Raw genomic sequence first — 12112 nt, 5'->3', positions numbered from 1 at the left:
TGCAAGTACTATTATAATGCTACTGCTTCAACTCAAGCACTTCATCATAGAACATGCTGGGTTGGAAGGGACCTTTAAAGGTCATCTAGTCCAACCCCCCTGCAGTAAGCAGGGACACCTTTAACTAGATCAGGTTGCTCAGAGCCTCATCAAGCCTGGCCTTGAATGTCTCCAGGGATGGGGCCTCCACCACTTTCTGGGCAACCTGTTCCAGTGTCTCACCACCCTCATTGTAAAGAACTTCTTCCTAATGTCTAATCTAACCTTACCCTGCTCTAGTTTAAAACCATTGCCCCTCGTCCTATCGCTACATGCCCTTGCAAACAGCCCCTCCCCAGCTTTCTTGTAGGCCCCCTTCAGGTACTGGAAGGCTGCTCTAAGGTCTCCCCGAAGCCTTCTCTTCTCCAGGCTGAACAACCCCTACTCTCTCAGCCTGTCTTCGTAGGAGAGGTGATCCAGCCCTCTCATCATCTTGGTGGCCCTCCTCTGGCCTTGCTTCAACAGGTCCATGTCCTTCCTGTGCTGAGGACTCCAGAGCTGGATGCAGTACTCCAGGTGGGGTCTCACAAGAGCAGAGTAGAGGGGCAGAATCACCTCTCTGGAGCTGCTGGCCACAGTTCTTTCGACGCAGCCCAGTATGCAATTGCCCTTCTGGGCTGCAAGTGCACATTGTTGGCTCATGTCCAGCTTTTCATCCACCAGTACCCCCAAGTCCTTTTCCGCAGGGCTGCTCTCTATCACATCATCTCCCAGCCTGTATTGATAACGAGGATTGTCCCAACCCAAGTGTAGGACCTTGCACTTGGCCTTGTTGAACTTCATAAAGTTTGCTCGGGTCCACCTCTCTAGCTCATGCAGGTCCCTCTGGAAGACATCCCATCCCTCTGGCCTGCCAACCACACCACTCGGCTTGGTGTCATCGGCAAACTTGCTGAGGGTGCTAATGTTACAAATTAAATATTTGGTAAACTAGAAAATATAACAACACACTGATGAAAAAGTGTCAGAGAAAAGATTACAGTGGCACAATTTCACAATATTTTTTTTAACATTCCATTGTCAGAGAACACCGAAACTATACCCTAAAGATTAATGCAAATAAAGACTCAAAAACATCTGCAACCAGCTGCCAAAATATCTTATCATTCAGACTGAAAACAATCATTTTACAACATGTTTAACATTGAGGAAAAAGTACTCAACTAAAATTTTCAAGAATGCATTACTCCATAAAACTGGAAAATTCTTTCCTATGTCCTACAAAATCCACAATTACATTTGGAAAGCAGTTATTTCAAAATATGTCAAAGCAGTTATGTCAAAATAGCTGTGAATTCCAAACAATAACAATTATTGTAGTTCAGTATTCAGTGGCTATTTTCTCTTCCCCTCTGTCCCACAAAATAAAAGTTATTAAATATTAAAGCAATATTAGGTATATACCTCAAATAGTCGTAGATCAGCCGGGACTCTGTCTCCAACTGACAGGCAGACAGTATCACCTGGGACTAAATCTCTTGCAAGTGTATGTTCCACCCGACCTTCTCGTACACTGTAGGTAAAAACATGAAGAGCACTAAGAATCTCTTCTCTGACATTTTGCCCGAGAAAAACATTCACACTGTTGACTACGCACTGTGATGTTACTGGTTTCAGCAAAATACGATTTCTTATTTGCTGCTTGTTTCTTAGAAGACATCAGTAACATCATTTGAAGGGGTTTTTAGGCTCATAAAACAATTTTTAAAATGAGTAAAAGCAAAGCTAGTTCTATGTCAGCATAAGAGTTTGATACAAAGGCAGTAAGTTCAGTAAAATCTTTTTCATTTGCTCATTTCAGGTTAAAGTTATTATGACTTAATTTAGGACTGAAAGGACAGACAATTACATACCAATGGCATTCTGGAGGCACAAGCTTACTAAGCTCTTCAAGAGATTTTTCTGATCTGTACTCCTGCAGAGAGATTTAAAAAAAAAAATAAAACAGTTAACATTTTTATAACAGGCAAAAGTTAAACAACAAGAAGATACATCCATATCTACTGAAATTTGTCTTATTAGTAAAGTTGTATTAAAGTAATATTCCAAACAATAAGATAAGAAATGCCCTTCAACAGTTCTCTACTAGATACTTTCAAAAGCAAGTATGGTCCAAACACTGAAAAATTTACAGATGTGCCTACAGGCATTTCTTCTGAAAGAATAGCAGAGGTCCCTTTGTATTTTCCTTCAATATCTTCAGGTCTTTGTAATCCTTGCAGTAATGCTTCTAAACTCAGGGATCAGACACTTGATTAAGTTCTACAGTTTAAAAAGTTAGTACCAAAAGTACTGCATTTATGCTCTTAGCCACTGGAGAACTAGGGTAACACAACTCATCTCTAGCTCAATATATAAAACACAAAACACAAAGCAATTTTGGTTTAGGCACACACTGAGTAAAGCTGTGTATTTACAGAATGAAAACAACTTTTTTATGACTCAGAAAATTACCTGAAGACAATTTAATTTGATTTTAATTTCTGTACAAAATTGAAGCCAGAGTTACATTTTCAAAATCTGTTTTATATTTAAATATTAAATAAATATTAAATATAAATATTTTATATTTAAATAAATATATGAAGTTAAGTATTTAAGTACTTCTACACTGTTTATTCTAAGTGCTTCTTTACGAGTACTCTTTTATGGCTGAGTATAAAACTGATATAGATGCATAAATGTCAATGTAGTTAAAGCAGGTCAAATCATGCACTTTGGAAAAGGCAAAAGACTTGGATGAAAGCACAGAGCTCTTTACTCAACCACTCACAGCACAATGCATTAAGACAACTACTCCAGTCTTGTAAATAGAAGAGTTTACATAAAAGCAATAATCTTATTTGGACAACAGCTGTCTTACCTGAACAAAGGCAACTGTAACAACAATGAGTATTGCCTGCAAGAAAACAAAAGCAGGTGAGATAAAAGAATTCCAAATGGCCATGAAAATAACTGATCATATTTGGTTTTGCTCAGCCATAGTTGTTACTACATATTAACAACAATATGATCTGGAAACAAACTTTCTCGTGCTCAAAATCCCTCGGTATCCCTTGGGTCTGTTATAAAAGTGATGCTATTATCTATTTACATCTGCTCTAATGATGTCCAAGAACTCCATAACCTGATTTTACTAAAAATGAGATTAATGCCTAGATAGTGACTTTGAAGAAAAACTCCCTCTGCTCCGTGTTTCTAAACAGTGACCAAGAGACAGCAGTGGAGAGAGATCCATAACACAAATAGAAAAATCATCTGAATTAAATGTGAATGTTGTTCTCTGTGAACAGAACAAAGGTTAGGCATGACGTGTTAACTGCTGCAGAGCATCACAGATGTGTTTTCATTCAAATCACCAGATAACAGAATGACTAAGAATAAACTGAAGACCAGAGATAAGGCAGCACGCTGAAGAACAGGTCTGGAGCCAGAAAATATCCCAGCAAGAACAAGAGGAGGATAAGACTCAGGAATGCTGCCCAGGACTCCCAAGGAGGGAGACAAGACGCTGAGTATGCCCCAAACACCCAAGATGCCAAAGATCCCAAACACAAAAAGCTAAAAGAATTTGCTCACTAGAAATAATCCAAGATAAGTACTAAGTCCTCAAAGTCCCCCACATCACACACAATTCTGGTCACACCACTTCAACGTAAACATCATGGGGCTTGTAAGCATGTGATGTGAAAGTGAGTGAATGAATGAAATCTATTACAGGAAGTAACAACCATCAATTTTGTGTAAAGTAAGCATCGTCTTCCCCTTCAATACACTCTCAAATTGAGTTTTGTTACATTAACTGAATTTGTTACTCAAATTGAGTTGTTACACTGCTTTGTTACAGAAACATAACAAAAAATCCATTCATTAAGCCTTTAAAGTACACGCAGAACCTACTAAAAATAACAAAGGTATTACCATTTTGCAAGAGAAAATCTCCCTTGAAGAACTCTTAACTAAATCAAGAACAAATACCGTAAATCTGCCATATTTTTTATACTAACATTAGTCTCACCAACTGAATATTACAGTAAATAACTATATATATATATATTCCATCTTTCCATGGAGTATTTTCTTTTGGAGGCAATATTATCTTTCTACAGTTCATGCTACCTGACACAGCTTTGCATTTCTAGCCTCACGTCAGTCTCTCAGCTTGTGTCTGCATATGGAAAATGGATGTAATTATTTAAAAAAAAAAAAAAAAATCTTCATCAGTTCCCAGTCCAGATCAAAAAGCTTTACAATGTATTTGTATCAGCAGAGCTAAAAAGATAGCAAAAGCTGCTCAAACCAGTATTGCCACCAAAAGAAACAGCAGCACATTAGTTGTTGCTAAAGCTCTGAACACAAATATACAGTCACAGAAAAATTGCACTGTCACCTGAAAATGAGGCAAAACAAACATTCACTACGTGAAAAAGTGGGCATTAATAATAAGAAAGGCTAAACGGCAGGTTAGTCGAAAGTTATACAAAAAATACAATGTATGAACTGTAACTCAACCACACTTTTTCTCCATATTTTAAGACACCTCTACCAATGTTCACGAGGCTGTTACAGATTCCGTCTCAGGTTGTAGCACAGAACACAGAAATTACTGCTACCTTACACTAACTGCCCTGTTCTTTTCTCATTGCCTTGCTCAAAAGGTTAGGTAACAGACTTAAGGGCACTAACCAAGGAAAACAAAACAAAACAAAACATGAAATAATTAAACTTTCAGCCACAATAATTAAATATATTTCATAGTACAATAATTTGCCTAAATCCAACTTAGGAACACAACAGAACATTCCAAAGTAACAATATACTCAAATGCATGGTTTTTCTTAAAGAAGCCACGTAGTTTATCTTCCAAAGAAAACTACTCTTTTGAAAGAATTTAGAGGGCTTAGGAGCAAACCTCCAGTTACCTTGAGTTAATTACAAAAGTAAAACTCAACATAGAGAGTGCAGAGAGCAGCCAAGACACCAAACAGCTAGAACTTTTCTCTGATCATACAGAAATCCTGATTTTCAGTTATCACCTATCACCCATCACCCTGAAATGGTCAAAGGTATTATAATTTTCTTTTGTGTCATTTGCAATGACAAACATTTAGCAGTACGGTATGTGGCTCACTAATTTAGCACCCTATTTAACTGCAAACTTCTACAAAAAAAAAATAATTATTTCAGCTTCTACCTTCCATCTGCTGTTTCTAGACAGTTCAGGTTACATTTCTTTTTCATGTTTTAAAGGATTAATTCTTTCAAGTAAATTCACAGAAGGCTTATTTGAATTTCCATTTGAAATTAAAGCATAATTTAAGATAAAAATTACAGAAAAGACACCAAAAATTGTTCCTCTCAACAAATGCCTAAAGACAGGCATTTCAAGCAATGAAAGCGTAAAGATGCAAGATGCAGCCAGAAAATTATTCGTTGATGTATTTTGATACGTATTACTGCTATCAGTCAAGAAAAAAAAATCCAGTCACAAACTAAACAGATTTAATGACAACATACAAATCAAATTCATTAATTAGAATCAAGTGGTCCCATCCCACATTGGCATTCATGTGATGTTGAAAGTGCACGTGGTTGCACATTCTGAAGCACTCCCAATGAAGATAAAATATTAGTTCCTTACCACAGTGATACTGACAGCATCATCAAACTGATGCATTAGAACACTGATGACTGCAGATGCCAGGAGAAGCATAATAAGGGGATTTTTAAACTGAAATGGAAACAGAACAGTAATTCAGCAATATTCTTAAGAGAAAGACCATTTTATCTACCCCTCAAAGCACATCTGATCTGTTATTGAAACATATTATTCTACAATTAAAATATTTCTAACCTACCAGTGCAAAGAAAATCTGACTCTGTACAGTTTGGGCATTTACTTGAGCCTTTTATTTTTTTAAATATCAAAGACCTTGCATAGACCGTATTCAATAAATAACAGGAAAAAAGTGTTCCTTACATTTCTTGATTCACATTTTTAAGACAAAAAGAATAATCTATGTTTTTTTAATACTGTATTTGAACATAATTTAAGCACACAAATAGGAGCCTGAAATATATTCAAAACATCTTTGAGGTAACAGACTTAAACTGTCCCCAGCAACTGATCACTATCAAGGCAGCTATGTGTTTCATAAATTTCAATTCATGATTTCTTGTTTCAAAATACAAGTTTTCTTTTTAGATCATACGCTTTCTTCAGATTTCTAAAGCTAAAGCAATAACGGATCTTGCTTCTACATGTCAGCTGGTTGCTAACATGGTTGTTTTTTTGAAAAATGTTACAAAAAAGAACATTCCTCCAATTAAAGTGAAGAACATTCTAAAAGCTCACAATAAGCACATTCAAAGCAAGTATGTATCTTAATAAATCCTACCTAAAATAGACTTGGATTACATGCTTTAGAAATGTTCTGATGCATCTGACTAATTTGACACTACACATGGGAAAATAAAGCATAACGCCAGAGGACAGCTAGTATGTGATGATGTTCCCACTGCTATCATCAGCAGAGCACTGAATAACTTTTTAGTCACTCCCAAGTAAACCAGTTTCTCTAGAATTAACCATCTATTACTTCAGGGTTTACTCTAGAACTTAACTGCACTGCTGCTCAGACAAGGTACAGGAAACATTGGCCAAAATGTTTAACATTAGAAATTAATTAGAAAAATCTTCTGTATGAAAATTTGCTGTAAATATCTTGTGTAGCTGGGGGATGGGAGGGGTAGTCAGAAGGAAGTAGTGAAACTTTCTCACTCTTTTGAGAAGCTGTATGCACTTCTACAGATATATAGATAGATATATATGATAAATCACACTGATGGGGGGGGGGGGGGGGGGGGAACAAAAACACACCACCAAAAAAAACCCACTTGACTTTTGCCAGTTCTGCTTAACACCAGAATCAAGGCTGGCCCTACCTCCACTTCAGTTCAAAGGCAGTGGTTTTGCTTTTTAGAATTTCCTTTGTCTATCAAGTTACTCATACTTCATGTTCCATTTAAACATTTACCAACAGTCGTATGTATTTGTGTCTGACCTTAGTGCAATTCATGCTCAAGTCTTTGCCTACAAGGAACTTTATTGTGCCTCTCCAGCCCTCAGGCTAGTTATGAGTGGTACCCTTTGGCAAGACCAAATCATGTAGTTAAAATACCGGCATGTACCTAAATAAAAGCTTTTTCAATATGTAAATTAGATATAAATTATAGAAGTTGCAATTTCCAATTCTACTAGAGTTTCCCCACTTTTATCAGAGTATGTTCATGCACACAAAAGCTAAACAATACAGAGCAAAACTGCTGAAAAGTATTAAAATCAAGAAGCAGAAAGGACAAAAATCTTAACCTGGGAAATATATTTTTTCCACAGTGGTTCATCTTCACTAATATCAAATTCATTCCATCCATGGAATGCCCGTCTATGACAAACTTCACAGTTTTTTAAGCCATTCTGAAGATTAGCCTATTAACATATGCAAAGAATAACACAGTCAGCAATTATACTGATAAGCTAGACTTCAAAATAAATGCCAACACTAAAACATATAGCCTTAGATTATACAAATTTGGCCAACATCAGAAAGACAAGCTTGATACCAATCTTTGTATGACAATAAAAGCTGACTAACTACTATTTTAAAACTCGATTTGGCAGTACTTAAGAGATTCAACAAAAAATTCACAGAGCTACTACAGAGGCAGATGCTGTTTCACATGCCTAAACAATTGCTGATCTTCCCTGCAGAAAACTCTTTAACAAGCCAAACTGTAGGCATAGTTCAGACTCTTGAAGATTAAGTCAGGAGCTCAGTTCCTCAGCCAAATGACAGCAATAGCTTCAAAGTCTTGAGTTGGCGGTGACCAACATTTATCATGGTGTTTTCTTCGAGCAGTCAAGCATACAGAAAATGAAAAAAGACCATCTATCATGAAAAGTAACCCAGATTCAATGGTTCATATATCTGTCAATGGGTAGCTTTCTCTATCCTGTTCCTCCACTTAAAATGGAGACTGCCAAAATAAATTAAGGACATTAAGGATTCCTTAAAGAAATGGAAGCAATAGCCATGAAAAACAGGACAGAATTTTACAGGAAGGTTGACTCTAGAATTTTTATTAACAAAAAGCAACCTTCAAAGCATACCAAAATACAGACATTTTCAAGTTGAATCTCATCACTCCTCCAAATACTCCAATTTTTGAAAATATGAAAGATCAGAGCATTTCAAGTAACAATTTAAAAAAATCAGCATGCTTTCAGAAATAGACAATAGCTAATACCAAACTGCGTGATAATGCATAGACTTTCAATGACAAGATCTGTCCTTAAGAAATATCAAACTTATTGTTTGGTAACATCTGTGCATTCTTAAGAGATGCAAAACCACTTACTTGGAGAATGCTTGCTACTTCATCAACTGGCAATTCACTTGCTTTTTTTGAAGACAGTACAGGAATCATTGTCTCATTGTCACCATCAGGGATTTTTTGAAGATGTGCAACCTAAGAAACAAAACCAAAGTCTGAAGGGAAGGAGAACACTAACATTTAATTTCAAACAACATATACCAGAGCAATACAGTATTAATACTATTAAAAAGTAGGTTTTGGTAACAACTGCACTTTAAAAAAAAATAAATCTACAATTCAGCTTATTTTCATGCAGTACCACCTGCAATAATAAAAGAAATCATGGGACATGCAACTGAGAAGACTAATTTCTACAACAATGTGTTCAGTGATGACAAAGATCCTAACAGTTAAATATATTAATAATCTGTTAGCTCATTATCATCAATGCCTGGTCAGAAAGTAATCACTCCAAATAAATTTCACTCCCTGCCCCTACTTTCTACTCATTAATGAAGGTGGTCTAAGGAGGCCTATTTACATTTTCTTGTACACAAAGAAAGGAGAAACAACATTAAGAAAACCTCAAACAAGAGCACAGATGCAAGGAAAGTCATAAAACTTGACTACAGTTCAAAAGTTTCAAGTCAATGCTATAAAAGGTAATGTTTTCCTGTAATGTAAGTTAAAATTTTGTGAACTGCAGAACAGAGCAATAAGAATATTGATCGCACAGCTCAGCACTGCTTTGATATTTAATGAAGCTTCAGAGTTACCAACTTCTTGCTTATTAAATGAGAAGCTGGAGTGATACTCTTTCTTACCCTTCACTACCCTACTGCACCCATAATTAATATCTTGTCCATTGTGCCACACACGCTTCCCCCCTCCATTAACTGCATGCAAACATGCACACCACAAAAACGGTTTTCCCATTATACTTGCACGGAATTTGAATAGGTGGTTTTATGCTTTAAATATAATTATTGTCTGTATTAATCTCCTCTACGGATGCTAAGACTTAGAAGATAAAGTACTTCAAGATGACAATACACTAAAAGATTCCAACATTTTGATGCCCTAAAAAAGGTATGACAATCTTTTCTATAGCACATGCTGCTTGCCATGTACTCAAATATCCCAGCTGAGATACATTCAACTCAGTATTTGTTCTTGTAGTTGCTTACTTAAATAGATTCCACAAATGCATTATCCCAGAGGCCCAAGGGAACAATGAACAAAGGTGAAAGTGCTACGGTTGGAACTCACATGCTTTCACTTTCAAGAGAAACCCTTGGAAACCCTACACTTGTCATGTAGTCACCAGCGAAACAGTAAACCAACAAGACTTGCTCCTTCACTGTAAATACAAGAAAGCAGGTCTAGAGACTAAGATGAGAAAGAGGGTGAAATGGGGTGTGCGTTTGAGCTCTTGGGCAGGCGGAATGGCAGATGAAAGAACTGCACCTTAACAATGTGTTTACTGGCCTCCAAAGAGGGGGAATCCCTTGGACCCCACTCAGGTCTCTGTAGCTGAAGCCCGCGGGACTGAGTAGCCGGGCTGCTGGAGCGCAGCTCAGCAAGGGCCAAGAATGGAAGCTCAGCTACGCTCTGCCACACCTCCACTCCAGTCCCCGTATTTCATTCCACTGAAAGAGCTTTCTTTGGTCCTTTACTGGCCTTTTAATGATGCATTAATGCAAAGACTAGAACTGGAAAGTCAGTCTGTGGTGAAATTTTTAGAGCATTACAAAATATGTGACTTAAATATGCTTTAGCATTGGTTAGGTACTTATTGAAACCTTAGGTATATACAGTGATGCAAGTCAACTTTAAAAACGATGGCAAATACACACTATTACATACTATGAATATATACATTTACAAAAATTATCTAGCAAGTTACCATTTCCAAATACCTTTACACATTTCAAATCAGACAAGAAATTGAGACAAAAAATATTTCAGCCATGGTTCAAAACAGTAACAGATTTTTCTGTCTCAACAGATGTATATTTAAAGTATTTTAAAAGAACTTCCAACACCAGAAGGAAAACAAAATCATGAATATAATTCTGTTCCTAACAAGGGGCCTTTTGACAAAACCCAATGCTAACAAGCCCTTACACCAACAATGTTACACTATTCTGGATCAGAGGGACAAATGTGCTCCACAGTTGAAGGCTTGTCACAGAACACAGCATCACAAGACGCCCTTCTACAGAACAGAACTATTATTAAAGTAACTTAAGCTGACCACAATAGCAGCAGAAGGGAGGGGGTTTCAGTTAGGAAGAATACAGACATTGTGACCCTAAGCCTTATAAAATACTCTTTGGTGTATACAAATTCATTTTGCTAAAACTTCATCATGGCAAGCGATGCATCATTGCGACCACTCAGTCTTCCAAGCAGCCAGTCAGCCTTTGGTGAAGTGTACCACCACTTTTACGCACATCCATGAAGCACTTGATGCTCACAGGGTTCAGTCCCTAGGAAGAAAGAGTTTCATTCAAACTCACCTATTCTGCAATTAAGAACACACACAGTTACAGCGGTTGTCAAGCCTACACATAAACCAATATTAAGTTAAATTACTTCACTTCTCAGAAAATTGCTGCTGAAGATTATGACTTTGCAAACATTAAATGATTATACTTAATTTTTTTGGATTTTAACCTTACTTCTGTTTCAGTTTTCTTGGACCACACACTTTTCTAAATCATTCACCCAGAATTTTCCCACAATCTTCCCTCTTTGATAAAACACCCTACGGAATTACTAGCTCATGTTCTTTTCTTTCAAGTTTCTGATCCTAAGTACTAGGTTTTGATTTTTATTGAAAACAGAGACCATATTCATGGTATTAGCTACTGAACACCAGCTCAGGTCTGAAAAACCATTAAGCCTAAGCGCTGTTTCAAAACAAACCCACAAACATGTGAGTTTGACCAACATGACTCCACATTCTCAACAAAAATGCTGAGCAACCACACTTCTGCAATAAGAGTAGGCAGAAATGAATTGAGCACAGTTACAAATTTTAGTGCTGAGAAAAGTCTTTTTCCTGATACCAACTGACATGGCTGCTAAACACAAATAACGATTCCAAAAAAGGATACATAACTGATCATTTCCGTAATATTATCAATTACAACTTCAGAAAGTCTAGTAACAAGATTTTGAGGACATCTTAGGAAGTTAAACAAAAATGTTAAAGTAGTCTCAGAGTTCAGGCTTTTCCAAATAAATCTTCATTAGCACAGAACTGTACTACAGCAAAGCCTATTTTGACAACCTTTTCATGACAGACTCAAAAAGGCATTTATTTTCAATGCGTGTTTCATTCATACTATCATCCACTTTTACGAACAATATTGCACTGTACACAGCGAAAATATCTACTGAGAAAATCTGGTATAGGATTAAAAAAAAAAAAAAAGGTTCAGAAGGGCTTTTTATAGCCAGCTCCTTTCTCTAGAGCAAAATTACATATCACAAGACAATTCTGGAGGATCCCCATCTAATTTCTCAAAGACCTCTACAATCTGTGTAGATTAAACTACACTTGTAGTTCAGAAAAGAACAGTTTCGAACATCTGACTCTGCCACCAATTAAATTCAATTGTTTAACTGATGAGAAACTGATCACTGTCACCTTCATCACTACCTTCTAAAATATAAAGTGGGTTACACA

The 12112-nt window shown here is 36.6% G+C and overlaps 1 protein-coding gene across 5 annotated transcripts in view; it reads right to left on the bottom strand.

The window, feature by feature from the left end:
- Positions 1–12112, bottom strand: part of ATP2C1 (ATPase secretory pathway Ca2+ transporting 1) — a 52002-nt gene that overhangs the window by 27123 nt on the left and 12767 nt on the right. For all 5 annotated transcript variants that reach the window (XM_063325293.1, XM_063325292.1, XM_063325294.1 and 2 more), the window contains exons 3-8: positions 8458–8568; positions 7412–7528; positions 5681–5770; positions 2903–2938; positions 1893–1954; positions 1444–1552 (exon numbers count right to left, since the gene is read on the bottom strand). In XM_063325293.1, coding sequence (XP_063181363.1) covers positions 1444–1552; positions 1893–1954; positions 2903–2938; positions 5681–5770; positions 7412–7528; positions 8458–8568 — 525 coding nt within the window. The remainder of the gene's footprint in view (positions 1–1443; positions 1553–1892; positions 1955–2902; positions 2939–5680; positions 5771–7411; positions 7529–8457; positions 8569–12112) is intronic.

This window comes from Chroicocephalus ridibundus, chromosome 2, assembly GCF_963924245.1.
Source record: "Chroicocephalus ridibundus chromosome 2, bChrRid1.1, whole genome shotgun sequence".
Taxonomy (NCBI): Eukaryota; Metazoa; Chordata; class Aves; order Charadriiformes; family Laridae; genus Chroicocephalus; species Chroicocephalus ridibundus.
Note: the sequence above shows the minus strand (reverse complement) of the source record. Positions and strands in the feature narration are given on the sequence as shown.